Source organism: Eufriesea mexicana, unplaced genomic scaffold (genome assembly GCF_001483705.2).
Source record: "Eufriesea mexicana isolate 0111107269 unplaced genomic scaffold, ASM148370v2 scaffold100, whole genome shotgun sequence".
Lineage (NCBI taxonomy): Eukaryota > Metazoa > Arthropoda > Insecta > Hymenoptera > Apidae > Eufriesea > Eufriesea mexicana.
The window spans coordinates 1,818,467-1,845,809 of record NW_016908280.1 but is presented as its reverse complement, the minus strand read 5'-3'; the positions used below and the strand labels follow the sequence as shown (position 1 = coordinate 1,845,809).

Sequence of the window (27,343 nt, the reverse complement as noted above, 5' to 3'; positions counted from 1 at the left end):
ACCGGTCACTTCCGGTTGCTGTTCCTCGCGAAACGATTCGGCAAACAAGCGCGTCATATTGCGGAAGATTTAGGCCGGGCTGTCCTTGTAACCGGAACAGCTCGCAGGTTACAAAATGACCGGTGAAAGCACGAATTGGTAATTACGGGACTACGAGCCTCGTGATTAGGTGGGAAAATAGAAAGATTAAATTCCCATTGTCTTCAGCGTGGATTTCGGACTCGAAGAAATTGGGTTACACGGTTTGCTGGCAGGTAACTCGAGCTACGCGTCCAATAAAAGCACCGGTCACGAGATACAATGGCGCGGAATTCGATAAAGGCAGTCGTCCAGGTAACGCGAAAGTAACGTCTCGTAAGTCAAGCATATCGCGTTTCCCAGATGGTAATCAAGGGAGAGAATTTTCAGACAATTTTCGTTTACGGATCTTCACCTCTGGTAATGATCGTTGGTGCACGAAACGGAGCGCAGAGGATACGTCGCGCGGAGGCTATCGGTAATTTGGTGCAACATCGAACAGACGTGATGTCTCGTTATCGAGTAATTATGCACTGGAGAATTGGAGCGACCGAGTCGCGATCCAACGATTAATTGTATCGCGTGACGCAAGTGGCTCGACTATCCATTGTCGCGGAAATATTTACCTGTTCCGCTGAAATCGTGATTTCCGCGGGATTACGGGATGATCCGAACAAATCCGGGCTAGGAGAGCCTCGCAGAAATTGTTATCTGGTAAAAAAAACGATTCTTTTCCTTTTTTTTTGATAAAATAGTATCTCGGAATTTTCATTTCGTTTTGAAATTTGCAAAGACCATTTCGATCGGGAATTTAGGGTTACGAACACTTCTGTTCGCAGGCAGGTTTACACGGCCTAACCGGACATATCGAGTTCAACGAAGGGAAGCGTAATAACTTCAAGCTTGACCTGCTGAAGCTGAAGAAGGAGGAGCTCGTGAAGGTGGGCGAGTGGAAGCCCGGGTCGGGCGTAAACGTGACCGACGTCGGTGCTTTTTACGAGACCACCGCCACTAATATCACCTTGGTCGTTATGACGAGAGAGGTAATTACCAGGATGCTCGCGTAAGCGCCTGTCGAATTACGTTCGCCGCGGAACGCGGGTCGCGAAATCTCATTGAGTCGGAGTTGAATTTTATTTCGCATAGAACTCGTTGTCAGGTGAATCTGCCGGTTGTAAATTAGAAAAATAATCTTCGCGGAGTCGTAGCTCGTAAATAAATAAGCACGCGACGCTGCTGCTGGAGCTTCTGACGCGGCTCGGCGCCGAGCGCAGCCGGGGAAGCACGTTTACCCCGAAAGAAACTAATTTCGCTCGGTTCCGCAGTCGGGAAGAAATCGTCGCGGAGATACGACGTCCCGCCCTCTCCATTTCCCAAGATGAAAGGAACGGGAAAGTAGAGTTAGAAGCTTCCATCAGAATCGGTCGCATTAGACCGGCCAATAACACTGAACCCTGCACGCTTCGTACCATCGATGCCGGTTCTTATCGTCGAATAAGAATCTTCTCGGATAAAAGAAAAGCATTCGTCCCCTTTCCCGTTTCGCGGCGGCCTTTTCCCCTCACCTTCGCTCCAACCTCGTCCGTTTGCCTATCCTCGACGTTGCGCGCGCGGTGATCCATCAAAGGAATCTTATCTTTCGCAGGAGAAACCGTACGTCATGGTAAAGGAAGACAAGAATCTGACGGGGAACGCTAGGTTCGAAGGGTTCTGCATCGATTTGCTCAAGTGGATCGCCGGCCAGGTGGGCTTCCAGTACGCCATAAGACTGGTTCCCGACCATATGTACGGTGTTTACGACCCGAAAACCAAGGAGTGGAACGGCATCGTTAGGGAGCTGATGGAAAAGGTAAAGCGCATCGAGGGTTGTTCGCGTCGTTTCCGAGATCGCGTTAACGGGCCTGATTTTCATTCGTGATCGATGTCTACGAGGAAAGCTATGAAGAGAGTAATTAGGGCCGTACGGTGAATTAACCCCTTGCCCTACGATTCAATATCCAACAGCGTGGTCCCAAAACGTAAACAGACCTGCCGAGCCTTCGAGCCATTCCACGGCTCGGCAAATGTCTCATGTTGTACCAGTCGCTCGCTAATTACGTGGGGCACATCGACAAACCATGGGCGTGACACGTGGTGTTTACATTTGGCCCGGCCAACGTACCACGAGTCAGGCCCGTGATAGTCAGTTTTGACCCGACCGATGTGTCACGAGCCTCACACGTGGTTGTAGGCCATGGGGTTAATCGCGATTTTGCGACGTTGATGAGAAACGAGAACCGGGGAAAGAGAAGCAGGAAATGTGAAGAATTCCTTCGAGATAAAGGATTATTCTGTTCCGAGATAACGGATTTAAATCTATCAAACTCGATACTCGTTTTTAATACCGAATTTAATGCGAGAGCAGGAAAAATTGCGGTCTCTGCACGAACGCGAATCGCGATACCGTGGTGACTCGATGAAATTGGATACTTTCACGAGAAAAATAGAAAAGGAGGAAAGAAAATAACAAACACGGAGGGAAAAACCGTGAACAATTTTATATGCAAAGCAACGGCTCGATGCTGCGGTAATAAATCCATCTCGGCTAGGCTTTCATTATGCATGCCTGGGACCCAGTAGCATCTAATTTCGCGTTTTCTAACGGGTAGCCGCGTATCGGATATTCCAATTCATAGGGCTTGCCTGCCAGATGTTATCTGGCAGATGTGACATCTGAATTGTAAACCAACGCGGTTATTAAGTCGGAATCTCGCATAGCAGAGTGTTCGACTAACTGTCGGATAATTTATAAAGCTAACCGGTCGTTCCCGCGTTCATCGATCGCTTGGTCAAGAACTTCGCGGGAATATTAATGTCCCGTTGCAAAAATTGCTCGAATGTAATCTTCATATACCACCCGAGCTTCCGGTAGACGCGACGTTACGCTGAATTATTCAAGATACCAACGGGAATTAATTACGTTGCCGTTATTCATTATCCAAAACAACGTAATCCGTATTAACTCCGACGAACTTCGCCCTAATTTTATCCTCTTATCGACAATACCTAGAGCGGCATGTGACGATCGAAACAGCACCCATCGATAATTCATCCGAGGGACGAGGGGCTGAACGGGGAAAATTCGGCCGCGTAAGTAGTACAGCCGCGCATTTGGTCGGACGTCGGTCGCGTGACGCAAACGGGTGAAAATGGCGCGACCTAAAGTGACGAAAACGCGGGTATACAAGGTCGAAAGTGCAAAGGCGAGAACGTAAGATGAAAAGGGGAGAAAAGGGATGGAGAAGATAAGCGTGGCGTCTGGGAACGCCTTGGGGCACCAAGGTTGCGGATGGCTCGTGGCGGCCCCGCGTTTCGACTAACCGCTACTGTGGCACACAAACGGACGGTGTGTTTGGAAGATTGTCGGTTTATAAAAGATGCAGAGCAATCTGTCCATGGTGAAAGAGCACGCCGTTTTAACCCAGAAACCGGCGGTACCGTAAGTGGATCGTCTCGAAGGAAAGACGTCATCGGCAGTGACCTGGCTGTTCCGTGTGCCCGTCCGCTTATAAAAAATGCATTCGCTATTTTGCAAGGCAAACGTTTGCCCAGGCGAACACTTGGCTGGCAAGCTTTGTCGATGATTTTCGTCGAACGGCAAACAACCTTCGCGCTTTACTCCTTCCGCGGTCGTGAAGGGTATTACGGTAAAAATGGCACGTTTCTCCGCTCTGCGCGAAGGTTTTCGTTTCACTCCCCGGATATGGCGCGTCGCGATGGTTTCTCGTTCGATGAATTTCAATTTCGAGCACTTTCCGTTCGGATTTTCGGACGCCCGTGCTCGGCGGAGCGTACACAGCTACCGGTCCGTTTTCAAGCGAGAAATCTCCCTTTTGCCCACAGAGAGCGGATCTGGCCGTTGCGTCTATGACGATCAATTACGCTCGGGAGAGCGTGATAGATTTCACCAAGCCGTTCATGAATCTCGGTATCGGAATTCTGTTTAAGGTGAGTCGATATTGTCGTTCGTGTGTTCGACGGCGTTAAACCGATGTGTAACATGCTTGCAAAGTAGTATCAACACTCGAGAATCTCGTTTCGATGCATGACAGTTGGAAAAATTCCCAGACTCGACGCGATTTTTTCCCCGAGATCGGATTTCAATCGATACGAAACGATTCGCGTGCGATCTCTCGGAATAGCCCGGAATAACTCATAATGCGCGACAGAGAACCGAGCGTGACGGAGACGAGATTCTCGATGAAATCGATTCGACGAAGCGTAGAACGTTGCTGAGAAAAGGCCCGCCGTACGGCGGGAAAGCGGCACGGGATCCGTTTTAATTAAAATCGTAGCGTAACGTAATTTAGGTGCCCTCCAGTCAGCCAACGCGGTTGTTCTCCTTCATGAACCCGCTGGCCGTCGAGATCTGGCTGTACGTGCTGGCCGCGTACATGCTGGTGAGCTTCACCCTCTTCGTTATGGCTCGATTCAGCCCGTACGAGTGGAACAATCCACACCCGTGCCTGGCGGAGAGCGACATCGTCGAGAACCAGTTTAGCGTCAGCAACAGCTTCTGGTTTATCACTGGCACGTTCCTCAGGCAGGGCAGCGGGCTCAACCCCAAGGTACACTCAACGAGGTGCTCCGCCACTGGACTATTTCTGCCGTTCAATTACTCCGTGTCACGAGACCCAGACTATACCCACACCCTTGTTCCGGTCCTTTCATAGCTGCGGCAAGTTTGCGGGATTCTTCGGGGATTTTACCGAGAACGACAGTCCAATCTCCCGGAAGGGACTAAAGAATGGACTCTGTTCCTCCATCGTGGAATCGTTCGATTTCGAAATATTTAACGAAATTCGCGGTCCACTCGCGAACTCGATTACCTAATTCATTTCATCCTCTTACTTTCCCAATGTACACGTGTATCTATGATATTCCCGGATAGAGGGGAAAGCGAAGATGCGGTTGAGAGAAATCAGAAGCTGTGACGGTTTGGAAGCACCGATTGTCGTCGCCGTGGTTTCCCAAAGTCGGGTTAACATTCGGAACAGTCGGCGGGAGACGAGCCGTATCACGGTCCAGATTCGCCGGAATCGTAACCCGAATCGCGATGATTCGCGCTCCAGTTTCGGCTGATGGCTCGAACGAACGGGTGAAAGAAGGGAAACGAAAGGATAAAGGAACTCGTCTAGCGGTTGAACTTCACCGTGTGTTCCGACCGGCTATTGTGTTCGGTGACTCCTGACGGGCCGAAGAATAGAAAAGGGAATCCGTGATCTCAGCGAGATAAAGGATCATCTTGCGCGCTATTCACTAGACTGGCGAAAGATCACGGCGAAACTGCTATCCTCGAGAAGTCAGTTTGCGCGAGAAAAGGGGGAAAAAGAGAAAAAATGGTGAATAAACGACGCGAAAGAGGGGTGGTGGAAAGGGAGTTTTGCTCGAGGATCGTGGAACGAGGATGAAAATCGAGCGACGGGAAAATGAATTGGGATTCACTGGGCGAAAGTGGGTGGAGAGGTTCGGGGATCAGTAATCCGGAAATACGTGTAATTGCTTCAGGTTTCCGGGCGAATGCCATCGAGGCTGTTCTCGTTCATGAATCCCCTCGCCGTGGAGATTTGGTTATCCATGCTGGGCGCTTACGTGATGGTCTCCCTAACGATTTGGATAGTGGCGAGATTCTCGCCTTACGAATGGGTGGAACCGACACCCTGCCCCAGCTGCAAATGTCCGCTACAGGTAGGCTCTCGTCGAGTGGTGCAAATGGACCATGGAATCGATCGTTGAAACGATGGCGGCAAAGGGTCGCGAAGGAATCGATCGATCACGCTTATATACCGGAAAATCAGTTCCACGTCTGACATTGTCAGAGGGTACTCGCGATTCGCTCTGTCGGTTAACGCTTTGTCTGCCACGCTGAAATCACTCGTTTCACTGAAGAGGCCACGGGAGTATTTTTATTATTCAAAGCATATAAGCGCTTTGGGCACTAATGACCACAGGAGAAACCGTGGCCGGTCATACATGACCAACGTGGCAGTCAAAGCGTTAACTTTGATGCAACCTTCGGCAACTTTCGCTGATATTCTCATTACCCAATATGCAACGCTGTTGCGCTGCACTTCGAGTCTACCGTGTAACCTGACCGAGTATATTGTCAGAGACATTCCGTGGAGCACAGCTGTCTATCGCGTCTGTATTCACGACCCTTCGACCGCTCTATTAAACGCTAGCTGCTTACGGATAGCCTGTGTAATTGTCCTTGAAATTTCGCACCACTTGGCGGGGGTCACGATGTCATCAGGGTGGTCACGTGAGCGCGTTGGATCCTGACAGCGACGACATTCCTCTGCCGAGGACGGTCAACGAGTTCACCCTGGCCAACAGCTTCTGGTTTACGGTCGGGACGCTTATGCAACAGGGCAGCGACCTCAACCCCAAGGTAAACGTGTCACCACAGAGTCGGCGGTCGAGAACGATCGCATGAACAAATAATACCCACGAAACACACGGTTGGGCAGCTCGTTAGACACGTGTCGCGTTAGCGAATATACGGCCGAAGTAATTCGACGAAGAAACGACACGCGCGAGTGATCGACGGGCGGACTTCCACCCGCTGACGCGAATACGGGCCCGATTAACGGAATATGGAAAATTTATCGGTGGTCGGACACGGATCACTCGCGCGATTCGCGTACAATGTAAATTAAATGGAAAAATTCGCGATTAATGGCATCGCGAGAGCACGCGATTTAAGCTGGAATAAAAGTCACTAGCGCTAGGGACAAATGGACGGGTCAACAAGGATATCAGGGGGCTGTAAAGTAACTTGTACCTCGTAACGACATTATCCACCGTAAAGGTGGCTGTTTAGAACGGGCTCGTGAAATTCGTGGTATCGTCATAAAGGCCGTAAGTGCGGGAGCACGCTCGCGTGCTCTTAACTGCGTACTTAGGGCCACGCGAACCCCGGTTCGTTTTATTTGCCAAACAATTACGAAAGCAACGTAGGTTTCCCCGCGCTTTTATTTGCCAGCTTTTCTCCCTCGCCTTGCTCGCCCCTGTGTGGCGCGCTCTTCCTCTCTATTCACCTCCCTTCTCGAGTTTCCGAGGGGTCCAGTTTCCGTTTCTTTCCCCCGCCAGAGGGGTGTTTACGGGTTCGACGCGCTTCTCGAAGAGGAATTGGCCTGCTCAACTCGGCGCAACCGTTTCTTTAATTAGATTCTGGGGTAATTTAATTTTACGTCCGGACTGGCGTGTCGTTTGGATTTCTTAGAGCTTTACGGTCTTGGTTCGCGTTCGAATTTTCGCTCTTTATTTCGCTGCCTGGAATCGGACGATAGCGTAAAGCGCGACGAGGGGAAGAAATTTCGAATTGCCGGTGTAATTTCTCGCTGTTTGTTTCGAGAATCGGGGAAGTCAAGGAGTGGTCTGCTGTTTCGAAGGTTTGAGAAGTTACAATGGATCTCGCGACCGATCCATCAAACGGGAGTCGTAAAACGCGATGACGCCAGGTCCAACGAGCTGCCCTGTTTATCAAACGAAAACCGTGTAATCCGTGGGAAGGTTTCAAGCACCATATGAGTACACCGTGCCAATCTAAAGCTAAAAAGAAGATCAGGGAACAGATACGTTCGTTCAGATGACCCGCGAATAGAACCGAAGGATGCTCACCGTTCCTTTGCCTGGTAGCCTTTGGAAAATAATTTCGCGTCGAGTATAGAAAACAGCCCCATTCGCCTTAGTGATATTTCGCTTGGTAGTGATATTCGGCCAAACGTGGCAGTAAGATCTCACGCAGACCGAAGATCTTACCCGTCGAGTAGTGCGAAGTAAAATAGCATGGACTTCCTCGAAGTTAGTTACACCGACGAGCACGACGGAAATCTCGATAGAGAGAGAACGATCGAGTATCGAGAGATCGCATGTCACCCCTGCATGCACATAGCAGCCAAGCACCTTTACGTTTCGTTCGCCTCATTTTCGTCGTTTCGTTTCATTTCGTTTCGCAGATAGCCACCCCTTTGCATCCGTTAGCACGATTCGATCCCGAGAAAAACCACTGCAACCGGTCTCTTACCGGTGTGGAAGTTCTTGCGATATTCTCTCGCGAGTTTGAAAAATATTTTCGTTCGTCGTCCTCGGTTGTATCGAGTCCTTTCCACGCGGAAAAGTTCCAGCCTCGCGCGAGTAGCTTCGCCGTAGAGCTTCGTCGACGAACTTCCTCGGAGTTCGAGGTCTCCTCTCGCACGAGAAATCCTTTAATCGGTACAAGGATTTCCAAGACCACGCATAAACAGCGCGACAATCGTTCGGTGAGAACGAGTGATCGATAAGACGTGAACAACATCCTTCAGCGTTATACTTCATACTCGTCGTCGGACGACTAGGAAAACTGCATCGATTTCACGCGTGGCTGCCTCGTCTGGCTATAAAAATAGTCCCTGTACCAATGCAAGTGCGTGCGACAGGTGTTTACAAAGTTACATTGGATAGGGGTTAAAATGCTTTCTAGGGCGTAAGTTGGAGATCGAGTGGCGCGTGACCAAGACGCACGGGCCTGGTAGAAATCTTTGAAGACGCGGTAGACATCAGCACTGAACCGATAGCACGAGATTCGTCTCCATAGAGCACCTTTGTTCTACAGCATTTTTCACGCATCTATAGATAGAAGGCGTATACATTTGCAAATCCATCGTGTGCGTCTAGCGTGAAGTTCCATCCATCGAATCGAATCTCCGTTATGGCCAGGGACGTAGTACCAGAGGCCAGAACGCTTTCTACCCAGACGAGGAACACCTGTACGACATATGGTGCTAGCCGGCTCTGGTGGCATGTGTGTACATGCGGGGTTGTCGTTGCGAACGTCGCGCTGAATGGCGATTCTACGCGGTTGCGAGCTCGAAGAATCCCAGACATCCGCGCATGAAAGCTCGGATTCGCGAGTGCTCGAGCGATCCTTCCTTCGCCGAAAGTACAGAAATGGGGGAAGGAGCGCGTGTGGAGCGGATCGCGCGAGTATTCCGCTCGAAACTTATCGTTCGAGAGATTTTCCGACTCGTATCGCCGGTGGGACACGCGCAAGAGGAAATAGAGCAACGTGATCCTCGAGTTCGCGGAATATTTGCCTCGACACCGCTGGCGATATGAATAAGTACCAAGAGACGAGCAATTTCTTTTCTGCCGGGTTGGATACAGCGAAACCGGGAATTTCTATTTCATCATTTCGTTTTTTTCCCTCTTTCTTTTCCCGTCCTCTTTTCCCCTCTTCCTTTTACCCACGTCAACGTCGAAAGGTCTTCGCGAGTGCCGCCAGAAGCGGCTGCGTGCTCGAGACTTTTTGTGATATTGCAGAGGCTAGTAACGGGAGCGTATTCCAGGGGTCTGGTTCGTGCGACTATGGCAATTTGAACAACCCCGTTCGATTTACGGATAAAGAGCGAAGGGAATTATTCAGAAATGTCTCGAGCCCCGATAATCGCTCCCGTGATCGACTCGCTGGAACCGGCTAATGGATCGAAATATGCCATTAGCGGTCTCGGGGGCGACGCGAATGAGACCGCATATTGCATTCTTCGAGCGGAACGCAGCGGAGACGCGGAGCTCTTAAATCGTCCCCCGACCTCGATGCTCCACTCACGTGGTTTCAATTGATCGTCGGAGCTCTTTATAGGCTTCCGACCGCGGAGATGCGATATCGAGGCGACATTCGCGAGAAAACTGATTGCCAGGCGAATGCCAGACCTTTCGCCCGCGATACTCCAGTCTATCGGTTGGAAATATTTCACCGTGTTACGCTTAACGAACCATCCACTCTCTCTCTCTCGTTCTTCGAATACCTGGCATAGTCCACGATTTCATGGCGTTACGAACCACACGATAGTTTAGATCCAGCCACCGCGAGTATTTAACGAGAGTTGAAATAACTTCGCGCTACTTACCACCCATCGCGAAAATATTCGCTTCGAAGAGAAACGGAAGAGCTTGGCCGGAAACAACCTGTTGTTTCACTGAGGGCGTTGCTGATAGTTAAACGGTTGCCATTTTCATTTACAATGGCTAGTAGGACTTATGAGAAGGAATTGCTCGCGAGAGGTGCGCCATTTTCGTTTGAGTAACAAAAGTATCGATGATCGTTGTCAGGCTACCAGCACGAGGATAGTAGGCGGAATCTGGTGGTTCTTCACGCTCATCATCATCTCATCGTACACGGCGAACCTGGCCGCCTTCCTCACCGTCGAGAGGATGATCACGCCGATCGAGAACGCGGCCGACCTCGCGGAGCAAACGCAGATCTCCTACGGAACGTTAGAGGGTGGTAGCACGATGACGTTTTTCAGAGTAAGTACCGTGGGATCAAGGTGGTCTGGTGGTTTTAGTGAGGTGTTTAAACGAAGTTGCTACTAGCGAATCTCTGATGAGGCTTTGCTAGGCGACTACGACCGTAACTCGACTCACTAATTACGATATTCCGACTGACAACTCTGTCTCTATGACTATCTCGACCACTGACGGACTCTCCACAACTCTTAATTCTCAATCCGACTCTTAACTAACTCTCCAGATGACTTGACAACTGACTTAATAACTCTTAACTCTTAATTTGACTCTTAACTAACTCTTAACACGTGAAGTGTCCAGCCCGTTTTGCTTGCCGCTCCATTCAGGCTCAGACTCGGCTGTTAAGTAGACCGAAGTGTTCATAAAGCTCGGAAATACTGTACCAATTGTTAAAACAGGAATTCCCAAACGTTCGGTCCAAAGATGACGAAGAATTTTACACCAAAAGGTGTTAACTTTTAGCACTAATCTGAGCCCGAAAGGAAAGTCTAGCGTCAGTCCCTGGGGATCGGCGTGGCACTTAACAACGTGTTAACTGAACTCCGACTCCTCTGTCTCTCAGGACGGGCCCTTTGAAAGCCCGTCCACGGGACAAGCATCTCCCCGAAGGAGGAGAAATTCCTCCCCGGGAAAGCCGGGGTTGCGCGAAGCCACGTCACGTGGCCTGGCCCTAACCCCCTACGACCCATCTGACAGCCAAATCCTAACGGGTCCTCTAGACCTGGCGGAGTGTTCCCTACAGGAACACTTCGACCATCGCACCCCAATAAACTCTAAAAATATCCTACAGTATCGAAACTCGAGGAATCGGCTGAAGGAAGTTTTATAGCGAACAAGCACGAAGTAACCGATTTGATTAATATCCCCGAGACATAGGGAAGGGACGTAGTCGAAGATTCGAGCGAAGCTGACCAAACAGCGAAACTTTTCGTTTTAAAACTCAGTTAGCCAAGGAAAGTTGGCTGGGAAAAATGGCGTAGACATAAATCCGGGTGTACGAGCTAAGATTTCCCAGAGATTTAATTCCAGAAAGACAAACATCGAGATTCCCAGGACACTTCGGACTTCTCGTGTCCCATCGTGATAGACGTTATTTTATAATTGCCATCGTTCCTGCGCGGATTATCGGATTAATCTAAGAGGATGTACAATCACATTCCTTCTCCGATGCAGTGCAATTCATTAATATTAATTAACGTTCGACCGTTGACGGTGCGTGTTATTTCGCTGCAGCCACGGCTTTCATTCGCATTCCGACCTCGTCTTAATGTTATTTCGAGAGGATATTTCACGCCGGATCCCGGCGCGTGTTCGTAATTTGCTCGAAATATTAAAACCATAAACCTACCGATTGTGATCCGAGACAAATTCGGCCAATTATCAAGGGGATGCAGTTTTGCCGGCAATATGGAAATACGAATTCGTCGATTGTCCCGACCATTAATGCGGACATTTAACGTTATTAATTCGGGAACGGCATTTCAGTAACGCGCTGCTATTACGTTATATTAATACCGCGTTATCGCAGCTGCATTTCGTGCCACTCCGCCATTGCAGATTTATTCTCAGAGCGGACCGCGCGTTATTACCGTGCTTCGATGAATCGGTGTCAGAATGATTGGAAAACACGGTGAAATTTAAAAAAGCATCGTTCATCTCGCCACGTCGACGGTATCGGCGCCATGAGTCAGCGGCTATTCTCTTACGAAATATCCGTCGAAAATGGAGGAAAATAATACGAAATTCATGTTTCGCAAACGCGTACAATTAGTTCCAACGAGCGCGGAATTAAATTCCTTTTTTGCCGAATTGATACATGGCTGTTCATTCGAAGGATACTTGTTAACGAGACTAATGATCACAAGGAGATTATGAAGGGGGTGTTGTATTACGATATTGCGCGAGAAAAATTTTTAAAAGCCCTTTACCCCGGCAAAGATACGAAACTGTCGTAGTGTTTGGACGTGCCATGGAATTTTTAATTAGCGAACGGGGGAATATTTTTAATTATGACCTTACTCGTTTCGGTAACAGGACTCGAAGATCGGGATATACAAGAAAATGTGGGAATTCATGGAGACGAAATCGCCGTCGGTGTTCGTGAAAAGTTACGAGGACGGGGTGAAAAGGGTGCTCGAGGGTGACTACGCTTTCCTGATGGAGTCCACCATGCTCGATTACGCGGTACAACGGGATTGCAATCTCACGCAAATCGGCGGTCTGCTGGACAGCAAAGGCTACGGGATTGCCACTCCAAAAGGTAATATCGAAAAACAATCGAGACAGTTCGCGCGGTTGGGACCTCGCAAAAAGGCTTTCCCGTTATTACGCGGAAGCCAATACTCTGTGTGTAACATCCCGCGATGGAAAATTCGGTTACTTCATAGAAAATAACATCCTTTTTCCCCAGAATTATATAATTCCCCATCGTTCATCCGAAAAGAGTTACACCCTTTTTTCGAAAAACGCTGCCGATCTCTTCAAAGAGAAGTTCTAACTCGAAGAACTAGTACTGAGCTTTTTAGAAAGTCGAGGAAAATATACTTCCAGTAGTCCAATGGCTCTTTGGGGAGCAGGAACCTTCTCTCGCGCATTCTTCAACCTCGCATTCAACAGTATTCGCATTTAAAAACCAAAAAGCTGTCATAGACTTTAAATTACCATTCTACGTAATACTAAATTCGTGAAGTTACGTCGTGAGAGATTAAATAAGCGAAAAGCACTATGTCGTAATTCGTCAAAGTTTATTATGCACAAAGGGGTCTGGTGCCAAGAAAACGGTGTAGCTCTTAAGAAAATGATCTGTATGTCTCTCAGGTCGCCAACGAACTGACAACTTTTTCAGCCCTGGCCCTCGTAAAGACTTAAACCAGACCCCCCCATTGACTCGGAATCCTTAATTTGTATACCGAAATGGGATACACGGTATAAATACATTCTTAACTATCCCAACACTTTCTCCTTCCTGGATATTAATTTATTTAAATCCCACCCCTCCGCATCATTTACAACGCAACAGCTTGTCTTCTCGCAAATTACCCCCACCGATGTTACGATTCATATCCACGTCTAACATCCGCGATCCTAATTAATGTGCGTGTAACTCGAACGCGAGCAATTTCACCCGAGCTCGATACTCGCGTACACGCGCAACCGTGTCGAGCGTATACGCCTGGCGATATAATCGAGCGTTCGACGGGTTCGAGGGGTGCAAGTTGCGCGGAAGGAAAGTTGCTGGCAGTGCCGGCGTGAAACAAGGGTGTAAATATCCTCAGCTTTTAATACTTCTCGCCATTGGTTCGCGAGAAATCGTGGCAGAATTTAGCCGCGGGCTTTAGAAGCGGTGGAACGGTGGGAAAGGTCGTAAAGTTGGCAGATTTGCAGCCGGCACGGGGTTCAAATCGCTCTGGCGACTTCGGCACGGAAAGAAACAGGTCGGTCGGAGTTTTTGTCGCGGAAACCTCGCGTTTTCCTCGCGAATTCGGCAAAGTTCGTTAGCCGGTCGCTGTCTCGCAGAAGAACCGGCTTAATTAACGAGTCGAAACGCGGAGAGGAGTTTTAAATCCGCGTAACTCGGTTTCTCCGGCAGGCAGAGCTAGCCGAAAGTTGGGCAAACCGGTCGTCGGCCCGGGCCAAGCAATTTTCTTAATTGGACTAACGTGTCCACGTTTTAATTCGCCCTCTCCTTCTCCCTATCTTTCCTCCCCGCGACGGTGTCGCGAGCCAGTTCTTGATAACGAATCGTCGGACTCGCGAGCAAAAATTCCCGACTTGCTCGCGAGGTTGTCGCCAAAGCTACGCGACGCCTTTCGGCACAGAGAGAGCGACTCGCGAGGAGAAGAGAGAGCACCGGAAAGCTCCGTCCCGTTTCGTAGACGCCTCGAGGAACTAAGAAGGACGAGCCCGGGCAATTTCAGCTCCTCGAGTCGTTTCTCTGAGAACGAAGAGCGTTTGAAAGACGAGATCGCCGGTTCCTTGACCAACCTAACGAAGCCGTTTTATATGCAGGCTCGCCCTGGAGGGATAAAATATCTCTGGCGATTCTGGAACTGCAGGAGAAGGGCGTGATACAGATTTTGTACGATAAGTGGTGGAAGAACACCGGCGACGTGTGCAACCGGGACGAGAAGAGCAAGGAGAGCAAGGCGAACGCGTTGGGAGTCGAAAATATCGGTGAGCCGACGAGGATTAAATCTCTTTAAACATTTCTCCCTCTCAGAGAAGGTTGGTAATACGACGAGGAGCAGCATCGTCGCGAAGAGGGCCGGCGTGGTAATTTATCGTTGGGAAAAAGGAGGAAAAATGGCGGGAACCTTATCCGGGGGTAGGAATTTTTACTGCGAGTTGTCAGCGGCTTCGCTTGGCGCTGACAAGATTCGTGGTGCTTTTTACGCCGCAAATTTAATCGAGGATAACGAAGGAGGGAGGAAAACGTTCTCGCGGATAGGGGAAACAATTTCGCGCGGTATATAATGCCCGTGTCGTGGAATCCTCAAAAAATGGTACTTTCGGCATTAATTAAATGCGAAATAACGTCGACCATACCACCGCGATGTCTCCGACCGCGACGCGAAACGATGGTCTGTTTCCGAAACGATCGGATTTAAATGAGCTCGTTTCGTCGAAATAAATTGCGAATAAACTGCGCCGCGTAAAACGTCGATAGCGCGGAATAAACGCGGGACAAAACTTAGTTATAAAATAATGCCGGCGCGTCGAGCATATTTGACATTTTTACGACGTGTAACGATATTGCGCGATAATAATCGCGATAACGATTATTATTGGGGATTCGAGCAGAACGCTGTGCAAGTGACTACAAATTCCCGGGAAAATTTGAGTGTTCGAGTATCGATGATCCGGCGCAACGTAATTACAAGCCGTAATTCAAGAGCGCGAACGCGGTCGGTGAAACGTACGTAGAACAATGGCGTCGGAATCATTAGGTTCGTTCCTATCGTTTCTGCATCCCGTGCAGTGAGTAACTAACTTAATTTGCGGGCTTCCGGCCAGCATGTCAGGTTACGTAATGAACTATGGATGGATTTCAATCGGCTATAGCGTTACGAAACACGTCATTCTCGGTCGGCCGGTGGATAAACGCGAAACTGGAGGGACCACATCGATCGCGAGATGAGGAAACAGGGTGAAACGAGAAAGGAAAACGCGATGGACGCGCTGGTGATCCAAAAATCCAGTTCATTACGGGGACACTTGGCGCGATAAATGCCGACAAAGAGAGTAACGGAATGGAGAGGGTGCGACAGAGGACTCGGAATGCTTTCAGGCTCAGAGAAATCCGCGAGAAGTTGGCGAGGAATTTTTCTTCGGTGTCCCGTGGAACTCCTTCCGGATTTTATGGAAGTCACAACAAGTTCTCCCTTTCTATCTTCTCCTGTCGGTCCCCTGTATCCTCCTCTTCCTTTTTTCCCTCTGGTCGAGAATCCTCGCCATTCTTTCTCCCCGCCTTCCACCTCGCCCCTCACCGCTGACTAGCCTGTAACTTAGGTAAGTACCCACTTTGCCAGCAGTGCGAACCTACTCGCCGAGACAGGGAGAAGGACGAAGAATTCTCGTGAAATTTCAGTCGAACCTGCTAATCGCATTTCCACCGAACGTGTCGATTATTTGCGGAATGGAGGGAGAAAGGAACACAAGCCTTCGAATTTTATCCAGGATCTCGTCCCGAGAGACTGCGAGTTATTTCTCCAGCTATCGCGTTGCTTCAAAACCAGTTATTCGATACGAAAATCGTAACATAATCGTAACACGATCGTACCTGCCGCACTAATGAAAATCGAGACCAATTAACCAATAGGAATATCGGAACAATACCAAGGACACCAATCGATCGATTAAACACCGGTGTCTCGTCTAATCGTTCCATCGCGCTTCGACCAAGGTTGCTCATCTCGCAGAAGTCGCGATTGGCGCGGAAACTCGTCGACCCCGACACGAGCCACGAAGACAGAAGAGCGAAACACGAACTGTAAACGCGTAAATGGCCCGGTGGTACGGCATTCGCGTTGTTTCTTGCCTGACCGCGAAATTAGTCGGGAGAGACAGGCGAGAAAATGGAAGAGGCGTCCACGCGAGAAACTTCGCTCCTTCCGGCGAAACATCGTTTAAATCACGTCGTCGGCACGACTATGCAAATCTGGACGGTACAACGAAGCCAGTTACCTGCTCATGCGACCGAAGCCGATGACGAAAGGACGCGTTACTGCTTAGCATACAGATGAAGTTAAACCGTGGACATCAACGAGACTACTTTAAACCGTTGTCCCCTAACTCGACGGCATGAAATCCGGCCGTTGAACTCGCGATTTTCCTGGACGAATCGGCGAGAGACTCGCTGGATTCCTTATCTCGCGCGGAGAATAGTGAAACTCGGCAAAATTGAGTACAAAGACAGGGAGACTTAGTCGAAGATAAGGCAACAGCGTTGAGGAAAATAGAAAAGTCGAGGCATGAAGCAAGCCAGCGGAATTTTCATGGTAAATCGTTCCATAGTATACCAGGGTGCAGCATCAAAAGGGTGGAACGTTGGGGGAAGGGAAGCGGAAAATCGCGATGCTCGAGCAACGATTAAGCTGGAAGTTAGGCGAGCCGATTGAAAAGTAAGCGGACGCGAAAAGCGTACGCACATGCAGCGATAAGAAAAGTTCAGACGCGAAGTTGCTCTTGCTTTAACGATGCAAGAGTGAGCTTTCGCCCCGACTCGCATGAATGCGACGAGGAAACTTCTCGCGGGACCGAGTAGCTCGGTAACGAGCGATTTAACCGAGACGAGTAGTCATTTGTGAATTTATTCCCGGTATAAAGATATTACTCGGCATCTTTATATTCCACTTCCTCGCAACCGCGATGTGAAAACTCGCGAAAAGATATTTCACGGTCGAACTGCAGCAGACGGACTCGACGATTTGTTAAGTAGCGAAAATTTCGCGAGGAAACTTCGCTGGAGCCAATAAACCGTGCGAAATGATTGACACGGTGAGTGGGTCTAATGGAGCGCAGTTAGAACTCTCTGGAATCATTCTAGCCCCGTGAATTCTTATCGACGAGAGTTGAACGATTGATCACGGATAGGAAGATGCAGTACTCGGTGAAAGAAACCTGGAAAAATTGCATCTGTCGATTCGTAATCGACCTAACGTTGGAAGGATGGATACACGGTGCCCTGATCGTCGTTGCGAGAACTTTCCACTGGGAGAAGCTTCCTTTGCATCGGATATCGCGGTGACTGCGAGCTCGGGACAGAGAAGCTTCTCTCCCCAGCGTCCGTCCATCTTTTCCTCCGCGAAGTTTCAACGACGTGGTAGGGAAGGGCATCGTTGGAGAAGAAAACGTCGTTGGGGAGATTCAGACAGGCTAACAAAGACGATGGCCGGGATGGCGTAGGCGTAAATAACGACAGGGTCGTATAGGCGGGAAGCTAGACAGATGGATAGATAAATAGATAAATAGACAGGCGTGGAAAGGGCGACGAGGAACGAGAAGCGAGGGTTAGAGGGTGATAGATGAGAAGACAGATCCAGGGAACGGGCGAGTGCGCTCGGTGGCAGCTACATTAACCGTGAAGCGTGCGCTGGGCGACATCAGAAAAGAAGCAGAGACAGCCAGCGGCGGTAAAATAATGAGCTTCCGGTTTTTCCCGTTGCAGGTGGTGTCTTTGTCGTGCTGGTTTGCGGGCTAGCTCTGGCGATCCTCGTGGCTGTCCTCGAGTTCTGCTGGAACTCCAAGAAGAACGCCCAATCGGACAGGGTAAGCGAGCGAAGCAGCGAGATAATTGCGTGCGATTTCGTGCTTCGCGTGTATGTGCTGCATGAGTGTATTTTCCTCTTCGTCGCGTGCAGGCCTGCTCGTCCCGGTGTGCTTTTCCCGCGTTTCAACGCGTCTCTCGTCGGCTATATCTCGAGCCTTCGCTCGAGAACTGCTGCATGGCGTAGATATCGATTATTCGGCTGTTGCTTCCCGACTTCTCGATCGGATGGCTCGTATAATACGAGAGACAACGAAATTCGGCAATGTCTCGCAGAGTCTGACCAAGCACGCTCGCACTCTACTTGACCGAAAGATCCATTTAGCAGATTACACGCGGTATAGCCGGCTCGTCTGACCACGCAGGTTCCCATTCTACTTGTTTGGTTTAACGCCGTACCGCTTCTCATTGCGAGTTGAACATCGGTTAACCAGCTTTCCTATCAATTTGTTCGTTGCATTTGCAAATCGGAGCATGCTAAATATCACACCTTACACTTACAAAATCCGTATCATTTACTGCTTTTAAAGTTGCTGATAGATAAACGAGATAGAACGTAGACTTAATTCTTCCTTCAATTATTAATTTTACCTCGACTATATAGGTATCCATCACAGATACTTGGCCCTGTGAATTTGAATTCTCTTACACGCTAATTTGCTTATATCTCTGAATGAAAAAGTTCAAATATTTTGACACGTTTTTCTAAGATAAGTGAGCCCCTAAGGAGTTAACGATTTAACACAGAGGAAAGAATTAAGTCCACGTTGCACTTGCTCAACACCGTGTACAAATTTCACCCTGTAAATAATTCCGAATCGCACGCACGGTACCTCGACTCGCATAAGTGTAAAGCACATTGGAGAATGAGCATCGAAACGGCCTGACACGCGAGAGGAATTGCATGGTATCGAGCTCGTGGTGCGATCGTGTTTCTGTATCATTTGTTGGTATTGTTGTGCCTGTTCTGCCGGTCCCCGTCCATGCATCGGTGGCAAAACGAAAAAACGTCGATCGACGCCGCGGCACGGCAGTCCCTGTGCGCCGAGATGGCCTCGGAATTGCGGTTCGCCGTGCGGTGCGGCTCGCGGCAGAGACCAGCCGCGAAGGCGCGCAATTCCGACGCCGCGGTGCCGTGCGACCGTTGCAGCCCGCGTGCCAGAAGGAGGAGAACGCGGTATTGCTCGACCGGCCACGAAGAGACCACCTACATTCCGAGCATCGAGATACCACGGTTAAATGGTGTAAGTCCTGTCCCTCACGACGGGCTCGCGACGATGGCCTCTCTTCCATTTCCGGTCTCCGGATAGTCTCCGAAACGCATAATTGGCGCGGGGCAAATTAGTCGTCGCGTTTCATTAACGAGTCGCGTCCCGACGATGGTACGTACTGGAAATTCGCGAAAGCTGTCTTCCAGAAGAGAAGCCATCGGTCGATCGCGGAGCTGTGCCAGTGTCACGGTAATTCAATCTCGCGTAGAATGACGCGTAACAAGGATACCCCAGCGAGTCGTTATCAACGATTGACCCGATCGCTACAATGGCGATTGATGAATAGCATTCGAATGATTCGATTACCGTGATCCAGGCACGGTCTCCATGGAGCCTACCAGCGATCCGTGCGTTTCTTTCATCGAGCCTCGAAACGCGAGAGAACGGATGGGGAGAAATTGCTAGGCCAGGGCCGAACGCGAGCAGGGAGTATCGCAAGCGGGTGAGCTTGCGCGAGGATTGCACCTCGATTCGTATCTTTTCTGTGTCTCGTTTCATGTGTCTCTTTATCTCTCTACCTATCCGATACTACTAGATCGAATACGAACGTTGCTGTACATGCAGTTAATTTATTTATTTATTCGTCTGTACGTGGTGACGTAAATACTGTGTGTTCTGCATTTTGGCACGGTCCGATGTATCTTGCTACTACTAGCGAAATTAGCGCCGCGCATTTAATCACAATCGGCGCTGCGGAGCTCAGTCACGCACGCTTACAACCGCGGTAACCACTTCGGCATACGCGTTGTGTACGTGTGCGTGTGTAATACTCGATTGCATGCCTCGTATTGCTGTTGAACGATCGTAATGCGATCCATCGACAACGACGACGATGATGTCGCTTGAAATTCGTCGTCGCTTCGAAGAACGCCTCTGGCCACCGTTCGTTCGCTGCCTCGCAGCAATCGATCGTCCCCCGTGTGCATGCTCGAGAGTTTATCGAAGCGACCGTTCGAGCCGAGCAAACGGATGCTCGTGGAAGGAATTCGCAATCGGCGCGGCGAAAGATAGAGAAGAATGGCGTAACCGGGACACGAGCACTCTCGTTATCCCTTTCGACGACATTATTCCTCTCCCTTTGAAAGATAGAAATCACCGAACGATCGGTTTTAGCGCGAACACACTCCGGGCCACGCGTACACCGATACGATACCGGTATCGCTAAGTAACTCGTCAAATTTGATTCCGCGAAGCTACTCACCGGCACAGTGCGATGAATATCCGCTCTCAGCACGGTTACATCGGCGAGAGAATAGAGTGTTCGTTAAACAAGATCGGAAAGGGAACGCAGTCGACCCGAAACGATTCGCCGTACTCGAAAGCTCGCGTGAATGGTGCTCCTGATCGTGGTGGAAGTGATTTTTCCAGGCTACGTCACATTTTCGAAGCTCGTTTCCGCGTTAACCGGCCAACGAGTCCTCTGGATATCCCGGACCGTGCACGGTCTGGACTGCGGAAGGAGCGGCTCAGTTCCAGTCCATATTTCCGCGAAGCTGCCCCTCATCGATATTCTTTCGCCACGCGTTATTACCTGCAGTGAAAAGGAAACAAACCAAACGGAAATTTCGTAACTCGGTACTCTCGCTTCCGACCGAATTCCGCGAGCGATCCGGTTAACTGCTTCGCGAAAGGTCTCGAAAAGTTCGATAAAAACCGCTGTTTGATTTTAATTCAAGCGTGATTAATTATGGCCGCGCAACGTGACCGGAAATTTATATTAACGGTAATCATAATCGCGCGCACAGTGTGCCGGTTCTATTATGTAGCTTCCGGGCAAAAGTACAATTCTCCTTATTCTATATTCTCCTTATTCTATATAAATCGTATTCGATGCGGATTTCCGCAAAATTCGTTATTCCGGTTCGTATATAATTACAATTTAAACGAAACGAGATGAGCGGCTCGATAGAGTTTCGTTGGCAACTTCTACGGCTTGGAACTATGCTCCGAATCGGATTTTCAGTTTCCGCGACGGCTACTGGGGGAACAAAATGGAGGAGAAACGGGAGAAACTCTGGTTCTCGTTCGAATTCCGGTCATTTCTTCTTCCGATACTTTAATCAGAGCCTCGGCGCTATCCATGCTTATCGATGGGACACAATGCACGGAGAATATTTATCGCGATGTTTCAAATTTCTCGAAAGCTCGCTGATCATCCTCCTCCTCCATCGTCTCATCCGTTGATTCGTTTCGATCAAGGGGAGTTCGATCGAGGCAAACGAGTTTCCCGTCGTTTCACGGTGAACGTGAATGGATCGGTGCCTCCCGATCGACATTGTACGATTTAAACCGGCGGAGAGTGATTAAAAGAACTTTCTTAATACACCTTTCCTTTAACTACTTTTCATCGTTCCCGTTTCTTTGCCTCCTCTCACCGATTCGCGTATTTCGTATAAGATTACGCGGAATATAAATTCGTTGCAAGTGCAAAATTGCAGTGCGATGACACTGTTCTCGAGGGGAAAAATGCCGGAACGGATCTCGAAAAATCCAAGTCGAAAAATTCGATGTCGAACCGTTCGATCCGCAGAAGCCTCCTCTGTTGTACAACCGAAACGTTTCGTGCTTCCGGTTCGGAAGCGCGGAACTCGGTTCCATCGAACCGGCAGTGTGCATTTCGCACGGTCCCCGCATTCCGGACCTAGCCGCTCTTCCTGCGGAACGCACGAAAAAAGAGGATCCATCCTGTATGTCCAGCCGCAGCCTCGGGAAAATTCTCTCACTTTTGCCGGCTGATATTTTATCGAATTTCGATCCGCGTGCACGCATACTTTCGCCGCAAGTAAGTCGTTATTTCCGAGGGGTCGCAGCAGGACGTTGGCCATTCGAATCGACAACGGACAAGTTCCGTAAATCCTAGCGGAGAGAGGATTGCACGCGAGCTGATCGAGGAAAACCGAGAAAGAGCACCGCTCGGTGACGGGATCTAGGGGTGATTTGGGATGGCTCGTTGACAGCGGGCAAGGATCGAACGAGACCGTGAAATGTAACGATTTCGATACATAGCCCACGCGAGGCGGGGCCTGCAAACTCCTTTACGAGCTTCTAAAAAGTTGGGACAAGTTTTAACGAGGCCGCGCAACTTTTAATAACTCGCTCGCTCGTGGCTATGAGACGCGGAGAGGGTGGCCGTGGAGGGTTGTTCGCCGATCGCAGCCCCGATATAGCTAACACCCGTGCTTTCTATTTCATCAGCAGGAGGGTGGTGCGTTGTCGATGACGGAGATGAAGAAATCATTGAGCTTCGATCAAGTGGCAGCGGCCCGTGGCGGGAACACCTAGCACAGGCCTCATCCTCATCTTCATCCTCAGCAGCAGCAGCAACAGCAACAACAGCCACCGCCACCGTGCAAAGCCACGCCCACGCACACACGTCACACTCACTGCCACTCACATTCACACAGCCACAGTCACAGTCATACGCACAAGCACCAACCACCCCCACCGAGGCAGAGACGGGGCTCTTCAAGCATCGTCTTGGGTCAAGGTAAGTTAGCTTAAGATTATACGTAATTTTATGGCGATCGAGTCTTTAAGCAACTACTTTTTTCTCGCTTCCTCTCTCTCTTTCTCTCTCTCTCTCTTCCTTTCTGTCCCTTGATGGAAAAAATAAGAGAAGTGCTCGTAGAGAGGTTATGAGAAAAAATTCCTTTGATGTCCAGGAGGTGACCACCCTGAGAGTATTCTCTGGAGATTCGACTGCGACCTGGCGGGTGAGCCAGACGTGGTGATATCGCCACCACCACCGCCGCCACCACCCTCGGCGGCCGTATCGAGGACCACAACCCTTTGACCAATACTCGAAGAGGTGCCGACAGGTGTGCCCGTCCAAAAGGAGCTGCCCACCCAGGCCTCGGTGGTAGTGAACGTGGTCGACCAGAAGGAGACCTGCTTATAGCATATGTAGTCGCCGGGGCGGCTAAGTCGACCGCAACGCGGCCCGGCCTGCGCCATCGGCGACGCTGGATCATCGATCGATCGGCTGTCCACGTGACGACACAACAATGTAGATTCGTTTAGAAAAGTACGCAACGAGCGTGGACGAGCTGCGACGTGTGCCAAAGAAATATGGTCCGTCGGTATGGACCGTCTCTAGAGAAGATCGCATCGAGGACCATGTTACCGATGAAGGAGAGAGACGTTGATCGAGATGAAAGGCGACTGAAAACGCGGGCGTCGACGATCCCGCGCGGGTAAAGGAGAAAGCAATTGGTGCACATCGAAGGAAGTTTGCACGAGTAGCGAATGAAATCGTCGCGCTGATTACGAATGGAGGATCGATCGTGGAGCGAGGTGTTTGTTGCGAATAGCCCGTATTGTTCCATGCCGGATGCGGATGATAGTGGAACCGCGGTAATAAAACAGGATCGATTGCACGGGGACCGAAAGGCGTCACCGTATAAACGGCCGCGTTCCATCGGCCTGACGAAGCTGAATAGCAAATGAAACACCGTGTGCAACGCCAATCAACTGGGGAGCGATCGCTCGTTCCCCGAGGCGAGGACTTTCGAGGCTGGTGGGTTAGAACGATGGCAAAACGGCCGATTCAATTGTCCGGGCTCTCCGACGCGACGAGTCCGGGCCGATTTTCAAGCTAAACATATCGAAATGGAGCCAGAAACGGGGTCGAGAGCTTGAGGAGGGTTCTCGTTTGGCACGTTGAAGAAGTAGTCTCGTGTGTGGGCAGCGCGAGAAAGAACGACGCTGCATCGATCAACGACCATGAAATGTGTGATTAGACTCGGACCAAAACTCATAGTGATCACTGCCAACAGCTAGCCTAACATAGTCGAACGGTCTAGTGCGATGCGGACTGATAAGAGGAAGCTTTAACCTGGACGCGTGGCGGAGTATTCACGGCCTAAAACGATCCTCGCGTTCACCATGCGGATGATCGATTCCTGGGAGTCGAGGAGACCAAGGAACTTTCGATTCGAAGAAATCGATCGCGAAGCTTCACGGAACATGCACAATGAAGTTACATTTAGGATAAACGGGACGAAGCATTACGTGGGATAGATTGCAGCGGTTAGAGAAGAGATTAGATAGTCGAGGTGTTCACGGGACGATTAAGGGCCTAGGACGGGGGTGTACCGTTGTCATCTTTTCGACCAAACGACCAAGACGACGAGTTATCTAGAGGAATCGAGACGAATCGTGTTCGAAATTATCGTCGGATAGACTATACGAAAACCATCTAGGGCAACCTCGAGCGTTTCTTGCAGGAGCGAAACGATTTCGGAGGATGGTAGTACAAAATTTCCAAAGCGTTACCTGAGCGTTACGATTTTGCACCCTGACCTTTGTTTCCGCGCCGTTTCTCGCCGATGGTCACAGTCTGACTGCGTCGCGGACCAGAATTTTTCACGCGTTTTATACAACCGGGCGGAAGGGCGAGCAGGGAAATTCCGCGAACGAATTTCTCGACGTGCCAGGCAGCCTCGGAAGATCGGCCGTCGCGGATGTGCAAGCGAACCGGAAGACGCAGGATCCAGCGACGGAGGGAGCGTACTTGGAGGAATAGTTGGTTGATTCGTCGGCGTTCTGTATTATATAGATACGGTTGTACATGATCGAATTGTTCAGCGATTGGTGATTCACGATAGACACACACTCTCACCGGACGATTGCAAAGAAATCACACGTATGGGCGTGCACACGAACGGTTGGCAAAGGTGTACGCGCTCATACACGCACCGTATTGTTAGTTTACATGTAATGTCATAGGTAAGTGCGTAGCCGCGTAAGAGACCTAGTCATATTTTGACACGATCGACGGTTTATTATCGAGACGATACGACACGTTGTACAGTGACCGTTTTTTCACGAAATTCGAACAACCGGCGCCTTTATCGGGTCGCGTTCCCGATGGCGTTTTTAGTGTTGCGCACCGCGTTCTACAAGTACGAAACAAACACACACATACGCATACACACCGTGTACATAGGAGAGGAAGGATGTTGGTTGGAAGTAGACGGCAGATCGCGTCATTCGGCGGTTTTATTCGAGCGTTATCGACGATACGGAAGAGAGAAAACGAGGATGCGATTGATGGCGTATGGTCGGGCGTGCGTGACGAGATGCGAATTCGCGAGGAACGAATCGTGTCGGAAAAAGAGGATAATCAGTGACGATGATTTCGAAGTTAGAAGATTTCGACGCGACGCGACACGACGCGAGTTGTCTCGAAGATGACGCATCTCTGAGAGCAGGAGATGATAAATATCGCGATTACGAGCTGTGACAACGGGAACGTAACTGGAGGTTGCGGAAATTAATTGATACTTCTGCCGAGGATTTATCTTGTCGTCGATGATGAGTTCATTTGGTCGAGAGCGAGGGAAAAGACGCGACAAGAAATTTTGAAGGGCTAACGAAATGATTGGAATTAGGAGCGGGATCTCGCGTAATTGCGAGCCGGAAGAACGCTAATCCCACCGTTGACAAATGAATTCTTCATCCGCGTCGATTAATTAAGAGACCCTTCCTCGTGGAAAGCGGGACACGTCGGTTTATCGAACCGACGTCGCGACGCCGCGTCCGTTCTCTTCTTTCTCCGTTCTCTATCGTTCCGGTTCGTTCGAGTTGGGAATTTCGTCTTAGCTAGATCGGAAACGTATAAATCACGGGCACGATTCGTTCAGTCGGCTGACCAGAAATCATCGCAATCGCGTAAACGTCGATGAAACGAAGTTGGAAAGCGGAAACGTTCGCGGAGATAAGGGGATATTATTGCGACCATATTACATTGCCGAGAGGGAATGAACTGGAGCGTGAGGTGCTGGTCGGAAGAGAGTTCAACAGTTCATAACTAATCTGTCGCGTCATCACTGGTGTGCCACTATTCAATAAATAAATTTTATTTACTTAATCGATCTAGACGTTTCTACACTTGGCGTAGCAATTGGAAACACGTTGACTTCCTCTTTGCGATCGGGGGTCTGACATCCGGAGGTGGAACGCGAAACGATTCTGTCGATAAAACGCTCACGAGACTCTCCTCCCGATTCTTAGATCCCCGATCGAGCGAATGTGATACGCAGTGAATCGTCAACTTAAACATATCTCTCCGAAATAAGACAGACAATTAAATGTTGTTATATACATGTTTTACTGAATATCATTGAGACACTTTTTCTATCTCCGTGCGAAATTCATCCATACACGTTCGAACCAGATTAAAATCATCCAATACTCGTCCCACAAACACCCGAAAAATGTACGAATCCGACCAATCGAGAGTTTCACGTACGAGCAACATTTTTCCTTCGTACCCCTCTCCCTTTCACAGCCAAGCAATCAGACGAAAATGATAATAAACGACCGAAGGAATGCACAACGATTTAGTTTCTCTACCGGAAAATTCATCGACTGATTGTCAGTCGAAATGGAACGCCGTGCTTAAAGAGGAACACAGCGACGTCATCGTGGATAGGATGACGAGCGAACAGTTCATCGATCACCATCGCTGATTCCTCGATACTTATTCAGAGCGATTCAACGTTCCTTCGACTTCGACGAGCATAATTTCGTTTACCTCCGACGTTACGTCATTTACGCAAATCTCATTTCCCGTTTGAAATTATCGGGCTAGCCTATCGGCCACTCCCAAGCGTCACCGTCTTTTTATCTTAATAGCACTTCGGCGTCGACTATTCTGAATTTCCATCCCGAGCGTCGCGACGCGTCGAAGCTAACGACGTTTTTCCACGAAAAATCTTACTTCGCCTCGTTTCGAAATATACCCTGCCGAAACACCGTGTACGAGCTCGCCGTGTCCCCCGTTATATAATTTATAATTTATAATTTTCATTCACAATTAATCGAAGTGAAACTATTATTTCAAATTAAATTCGAAACTTACGCTTGGCGACTAATTATCCGCAATTTGCTAAATATCGCTTCGATATCAATTATTTGTCCCATTTATCCCGTGTCGTTTCGCATTTCGTTTACTAAT

At 49.5% G+C, this 27,343-nt stretch overlaps 1 protein-coding gene across 1 annotated transcript in view; it reads left to right on the top strand.

Annotated features, from left to right (window-relative positions):
* LOC108554927 (glutamate receptor ionotropic, kainate 2) overlaps positions 1–23,223 on the top strand; it is a 62,520-nt gene extending 39,297 nt beyond the window's left edge. Inside the window, exons 9-19 of the mRNA XM_017910344.1 lie at positions 862–1,061; positions 1,664–1,867; positions 3,901–4,005; positions 4,368–4,625; positions 10,150–10,347; positions 12,382–12,607; positions 14,356–14,520; positions 18,014–18,114; positions 19,147–19,356; positions 22,699–22,870; positions 23,046–23,223. Coding sequence (XP_017765833.1) covers positions 862–1,061; positions 1,664–1,867; positions 3,901–4,005; positions 4,368–4,625; positions 10,150–10,347; positions 12,382–12,607; positions 14,356–14,520; positions 18,014–18,114; positions 19,147–19,356; positions 22,699–22,870; positions 23,046–23,176 — 1,970 coding nt within the window. The 3' untranslated portion in view covers positions 23,177–23,223. The remainder of the gene's footprint in view (positions 1–861; positions 1,062–1,663; positions 1,868–3,900; positions 4,006–4,367; positions 4,626–10,149; positions 10,348–12,381; positions 12,608–14,355; positions 14,521–18,013; positions 18,115–19,146; positions 19,357–22,698; positions 22,871–23,045) is intronic.
* Positions 23,224–27,343: the final 4,120 nt, after the last annotated feature.